Consider the following 6,951-nt stretch of genomic DNA (forward strand, 5'->3'; position numbering starts at 1 on the left):
TGGAGGGTCAAAGGAGGAAAAGTATATATGTCTAATCTAGAAACCACCCACTTTCTCACTCCACAATCTCACCTTCCCTGTTTTTTCGTTTTTCAATTCAAACTCCAAAACTAAAAAGTCCTCTATTTTAGTATTTTGTTTTTTTGTTTTTTTTCTCCTAATAAACAATAAAATAGAAAAAAACAAAAAAAAGGAAGTTGCTTTTATATATAGTTTCGTTTCTCTTCGTCTTCTCAAAACTATCTCTCTCCGTGTTCATCTCGCGTTGCATTATAGTCAAGGCGAGGCGAGAAAACTCGAAGAGAATAGATTAGAGAATAGAATTAGAATTTCACGCATTGAAGAAGAAGAAGGAGAAGAAACAGAAAAAGGAAAAGAAAAATACCCAGAGAGATAGATAAAGAGAAAAGAGAGAATACAGAGAAAGCAAAAAGCCCAAGCTACCCCTTTGATCGGTTTCGGAGAAAGGGGGAACTTGGTTTCTTTTGTGAATCGTCTTCTGGGTTCTCTCTATCATTTTTATCTTTCTGGGCTTCACTTTTTTGTCTTAATCAAATCCTCTTCTCTCTGTGTTCTTTTGAATAATACTCATTTCTTCGTGGTGGGAATATAAACAAAAGAAGGAAAGAAAGAAAGAAAGAAAGAATAGAATATTGAAGTGGTGCTCACAACATCGTAATCATCAATAACAACGCCAGAAGCTACATAGCAAGGACAAGGATGAAAATGTCGCTTTACATTGGTCGCGAGGCTTCCAAGGTAGGTTGGTTGGTTCGGTGTTTTCAATGCTTATTGTAGCTTGTTCTTATTGTTATGTTATCATGTTTTATTATTGATTATGGATAAAAAAAATGAAAGTAATGAGTGTTGTTTTTGAATGTATGAATAATGTGTAGCTATGGAAGAGAGCTTCTGCGGAGGCAGTTACAGAGGGAATCCTCCTTGCCGATAATTGGAAGTACCTTCTCGCTGGTATTTTCTGTCAGGTATCATGAATTATGAAAATATCAAGTACATCTTTTTTAAGGAAAAAAGAAAAATAAAATTTAATTTGTGGGAGTAGTTATCGCATGTGGTTGTGGAGAGTCTGGCAACGTTCCTTGAACGCTAAAAAACGTGTTTTTTTTTTTTGTTTTGTTTTTGTGTGTGAACTTTTTTTTTTCTTTTTCAATTGGTGTGCTTACTTTAATAACCAAGTCATTTACGGTTATTGTAGAAATCGTAATTGCCTTAAATTTGAATAACAGAAACCTCTCTTCATAATTGTGTTCCCTCGCATTTGAAATGCTCATCATTGGCACACAACTAATGTACTCCAATAATTTTATTATTATTTTCTTCTTAAAAATGAATGGAATTCATTCGCTAAAGTTGCTTTAAGAATCTGTCAAGCTGTTTTGAATTTCTCTTTTAATAAAAATAAGAAAGAATCTAATTTAAATGCGCAATTACTTTCTTTTAATATTTGATGTCCAAAACTAAATATGTATTGAGCTTTTTTATTTTTATTTTACACAGTACCTTCATGGTTTGGCTGCACATGGAGTTCATTATTTACATAGACCCGGTCCTACATTACAGGATACTGGATTCTTCCTTCTTCCGGTTTGTAGTACTCTCTCTCTCTCTCTCTCTCTCTCTCTCTCTCTATATATATATATATATATATATATACATACTGAATATTCCATTCTAATTTGGTGTTGCTGATGTCACAGGAACTTGGCCTCGAGAGAGCTTATGTTAGTGAAACGTTGTTTACCTTTATCTTCGTATCTTTTATCTTGGTAAGTCTTCTCTCTATAAACACAAATGGTTACATTCAAAACTAATTAGTGTTTGTTTTTTGAAATAGGAAACATTCCTTTTATTTCAAATTCAATGCCATTTTTACTATTCTTTATTAGGTATATTAAAAAATCAAGGTATATTTAAATGTAAGAGTAAAGTATTGTTTTAGTCTCTAATATTTAGGTTAAATTCTAATTTTGTTCTGAACGTCTGAAATGTTCTATTCTTTTTTCATATATTTCATTTTGTCCAATTTTAATTTCTCAGTGAAAATTAAAACACAGAAATGAGTTTTTTTTTCTTTCTTTTCTTCCAATTTTTTTTTTTAAATGTGGTTTATGCTTCTGCAGTGGACATTTCACCCATTCATATTCAAGAACAAAAAGATCTACACAGTTCTACTATGGTGCAGGGTTCTAGCTTACTTAGTTGTAAGTGTTTTCCTTCTCATTTGTTTAATGAAGCATTTTGCGTAACATTATTACTTTTATTTTTACAACTATAAAAGGTCGAGTGCTTAGATTCAATGATGACAGATAATTTCATTAGTGTGTTCAACATAAAAATGCAGTTCTTAACCAACAATAATTGTAACGTCTATTATTAAAGCAATGTCATGATTTGACAAACAAGTGATGCTTCCATGCATTTGTCTAATAGCTTTAGAATAGAAATGTGAAGAGACTTCTGTGGTCCCTTCATTTGATTTGTTCTTTTCCCTGTTAAGTTGTGCAAGTTATGTTTAATGCTTAATATAGTGCAACTAAGCCTTATCGGACTGGATGGGGTAGAAAATTAAGTTTAATGCTTAATATTTTGTGTATTTTAAGAATCAAAATCAAAATGGTGTATTCAAGAACTTGCAAGAGAATAAATTTGTAATATATTGCAACTTTCTGATTATTTTTTGGCTCCTCTGTAATTCTTTACTGCAGGTTTGTCAAGCTCTTCGCGTAGTGACATTTTACTCTACACAGCTTCCTGGTCCAAATTACCATTGCCGCGAGGTATATCGAAATCACTATTTTCGAATGTGTTGCAATAAAAGTTTTTTTTTATGCGTATGAGTTAATTTTTTCTTAAACAATCTTTTAAATTTAAGAGTTTTTCTATTGTGATGATACAGGGATCTCCTTCTGCTAGGCTACCTCCTCCAAAAGATGCCATAGAAATCATAACAATTAATTGTTAGTATAGTATTATTGCATTGAATTTGTTTAGCTTTAATGCCATCTCGCGATTGTTTTGATTTGGTTCTGATTTGATTTTGTCATCGCGCAGTTCCTGATGGTTTGGTACATGGCTGTGGAGACTTGATATTTTCATCACACATGATCTTCACTCTTGTCTCGGTTATCACGTATTACAGATATGGCACAATCAGGTACAACAAATTTCTATCAGATTGTGTTGTGTTATGTTTTAAGTTTTGACTGATGACTTAATTGTGATTTTTGGGAACCTCCACAGGTTTATTAAGCAGCTAGGGTGGGTTCTTGCAGTAATCCAGAGTCTTTTGATCATTGCATCGCGCAAACATTACTCGGTCGATGTAGTTGTTGCCTGGTGAGGAGCCTTTTTCGTCTCCTACGTGAACTGATTCTGATCCATGTCCTTCTTGTAAGTTAATGCTTTCTTGATTCCTTGCAGGTACACGGTTAATTTGGTTGTATTTTTTGTTGAGAAGAAATTGCCAGGTTAGTGCATTTGTACATAATAATTGTTAAAATAGTACATGTTTGTTGAACACTTAAATTTTGGTAATCTATGTTCATTCATTTGTTTGTACATTATAGCCGTCTCTCATGGGCTGTGTTTGTTAAGTAATGTTCGGAAGCTGTCTTTAAATAGAAATGCAGAGACAACGAGATAGAAATCTGTAAGATAGTTGGAATAATTATAGAGATAAAAAAAATATTGTGAAATCCGTAAAGTAGTTGGAATAAGTAGAGACAAAAATTGTGGTCTCTCTAGACACAAATATAGAGACAGTGTCTCATTATCTTTGTATTTGTGTTCTAAGGACAAATTCCAAACAATATGCCAAGAAAATACAGAGAAAGGAAAAATGATCTATATTTGTGTTCTAATTACAAGTTGTCTTACTCTCAAAACAAAATGAATTTAGTGTTGGTCCTGACTAAGTTATTATTATTATTGTTGCAGAAATGCCAGATAGAATGGCCATGACCATGCTACCATTGAGCACCAAAGACAAAGATAGCTGGTCAAAAGAAGAGAGCCACAAGTTGAGCATGAGTGCTCTAGTAGACCCTTCATCAGATAGGGTAAGAATTAAGATGCAAGAGTAATACTAACCAATCTGCTTTCTGTGTCATTGTCATTGTTTATGATCGCCACATAATGCGCTTATTTCTCTTTCTCTCTTGGCTTTGTTCAGAATCAGAGGCTGAGATCTCCGGCAAACGGCAAGACCACCATGGAAGACGGCAATGCACTCCTCATTGCTGATTCTCAATGACCAAAGAGGTTGATCGTTGTTGGAAAAGCCACAACGTTCGGTTAGATTTTTGGTTAAAATTTGTGGAGTTGTTAAGTAGAGCCTTGGTTTTGTGTAAGCTTTTTCATTGTAATTAGAATGCGTTTAATTTGTTGCCATGTTGAAGCCCCTGATTCATTCATTTCTTTTTATGAAATTTGTAAAGCTTCAACAGGGGCCACAGAAATTTTTTCTTGTCCATATTTTTGCCTCCATTTTATTATGTGCATAATGTGTTCCCACTAATCTTTTTTACTTAAACCATAATTGTGTTAGATGGTGATTGTAGGAGGAAATAATAACGAGAATCACATGCAACGACAATAATTGAATTCAAGACTAGGACAATTGAGAGAATTTGTTACTCTTAGCACAAGCATTTTATGAAGTTGAACAGTGGTGAGAAAAGGTCACAATATAATGTTGAGTTTAGTAATTACCAAATAATATAGAAGACTTGAATAGTTTGTAAAACTGAAATGAAGAACGTGTGCAATTTTTTCCTTTTTGCCCCGCAACCATTTAGGGTAAAAGTTAAGTTTATGTAGTTTTAACAATGCTAATCAATTATTGATTTCGAGATTTTTAATTAATGTAATGTCTAAAAGTTATCAGGTTTAAAAATAAAGAAAAACCAACTATTTGTATCCATAAATAAAAAAACTAAAGTTGTACTTATAAAAGATGGGTTTTGTGTGGTAAAAATACCAAAATTTTAATTTTTTAATAAAATTTTTAAATTATCTCATCTTTTTAGAAGAGATGGTGGTGAAATTGAAGTTGAAAATAAATGGTAATAGAGGAATTCATGGCAAGCTTTCAGAAGTACAGAAGAATTCACTAGAGTTTAACTCGAAGGTATTTGGTAACATTTTTGTTAAGAAATGTGAATTAGAGCAGCAGATTAATTATTTACAAAAGCGTTTGGAAGTGGTGGATAGTATTTATTTGCGTCAGAAAGAGCAACAGTTGCTTGATGATTATAATAATACTCTAGTGCAAGAAGAGCTCCTATGGTTCCAAAAGTCCAGAGAGCAGTGGGTAACGTTCGGGGATAGGAATACAAGATTCTTTCATATTCAAACTCTTGCGCGAAGGAAGCATAATAAGATTCATGGCCTTTTTCTCAAGGATGGAGTGTGGGAAACTGATCCAGAAGTTCTGAGTCAAGAAGCAGAGTCTTTCTATAAAAGCTTATTCTGTCATTTGGATGATGTTGATTTGGGTTACCTTGGTGATGTGCCTCTTCCTTCTCTGAATGAGGAAGCTTGCAATAATCTTACGGCACCAGTTACTATGGAGGAAGTCAAAACAGCTGTTTTTCACATGAACTCTTTTAAAGCTCCAGGTCCGGATGGGTTTCAAGCTTTCTTCTTCAAAGAATATTGGGAGATCATTGGTCTTGATGTTTGGAAGATGGTTAAGCAGGCATTCTCCGGTGTTACTCTTGATCCGAGAATGTTGGAGACTTTACTGGTTCTCATTCCAAAGGTTGAATCACCGGTATCTATGAAAGATTTCAGGCCGATTAGTCTCTGCAATGTAGTTTACAAGATCATCACGAAGGTCCTTGTTAATAGGCTTCGTCCTCATCTTGCGGAGATTGTTGGCCCGCTTCAAGGAGGATTTATTCCGGGACGAGGAACTCCTGACAACATCATTATTGCTCAAGAAGTCCTCCACTTTATGAAGAAGACTAAATCAAAGAAAGGCACACTGGCCTTTAAGATTGATTTGGAGAAAGCTTATGACAGAGTTGACTGGAGGTTTTTAGCTCATACCCTTAAGAGCTTTGGTTTTCCTATTCCTACACTTAATTTGATTATGAATTGTGTCACTGCTTCTTCCTTATCTATTCTTTGGAATGGGAGTCGTCTGAATGGCTTTACTCCTAGCCGAGGTCTTAGACAAGGAGACCCTATGTCACCCTATCTTTTTGTGTTGTGTATGGAGCGACTGGCATGCTTTATTAGTCATCAGGTTGATTTGGGCTTGTGGGAGCCGGTTGCTATTTCTAGAGGGAGACCAAGAATATCCCATTTAATGTTTGCGGATGACTTGCTTCTATTCTGTAAAGCTACAAAGAGACAAGTGCAAAATGTGATGTTGGTTTTAGAGACTTTTTGCAAAGCATCTGGGATGAAGATTAATGTGGAGAAGTCTAAAGCGCTTTGCTCCAAGAATGTCTCTGCAACAAGGAAAGAGGTTTTCACTGGGGTATCCTCTATCAGATTTGTCCAGGATTTGGGCAAGTATCTTGGAGTTACCCTTAGCCATTCTAGAGTGACTCGTTCAGCTTTCAATGGTGTCCTGGATAAGATTCGGAGTAGGCTAGCAAGCTGGAAAGGGAGTTTACTCAATCGGGCTGGTAGACTCTGCTTGGTTAATTCTGTTGCCGCTGCTATTCCCACGTACCAGATGCAGGTCTCTATTTTTCCCAAAGGAATCATTAGTAAATTGGTGTCTATGATGAGGAATTTTCTTTGGAAAGGACAAGTTGATGGAAGAGGATTGAATCTTGTTAGTTGGAAGGTACTGGTTACTCCAAAAAAATATGGAGGTTTGGGGATTAGAGATCCTTATTGTGTAAATATTGCTCTTCTTGGGAAGCTAGTTTGGACTTTTTTCCAGCAGCCAAACAAGCTATGGGTCCAATTATT

At 34.9% G+C, this 6,951-nt stretch overlaps 1 protein-coding gene across 1 annotated transcript; it reads left to right on the plus strand.

The window, feature by feature from the left end:
• Positions 1-217: 217 nt before the first annotated feature.
• On the plus strand, positions 218-4,552 carry LOC107639439 (phosphatidylinositol:ceramide inositolphosphotransferase 1). Its single transcript, XM_016342936.3, has 12 exons — positions 218-759; positions 897-986; positions 1,519-1,605; positions 1,719-1,787; positions 2,142-2,222; positions 2,727-2,798; positions 2,918-2,978; positions 3,073-3,175; positions 3,262-3,357; positions 3,442-3,488; positions 3,958-4,079; positions 4,193-4,552. Exons 1-12 carry the CDS (start codon positions 721-723, stop codon positions 4,271-4,273), a joined length of 948 nt encoding a protein of 315 aa, XP_016198422.1. The 5' UTR covers positions 218-720; the 3' UTR covers positions 4,274-4,552.
• Positions 4,553-6,951: the final 2,399 nt, after the last annotated feature.

Source organism: Arachis ipaensis, chromosome B4 (genome assembly GCF_059453495.1).
Source record: "Arachis ipaensis isolate K30076 ecotype BB chromosome B4, ASM5945349v1, whole genome shotgun sequence".
Classification (NCBI taxonomy): domain Eukaryota; kingdom Viridiplantae; phylum Streptophyta; class Magnoliopsida; order Fabales; family Fabaceae; genus Arachis; species Arachis ipaensis.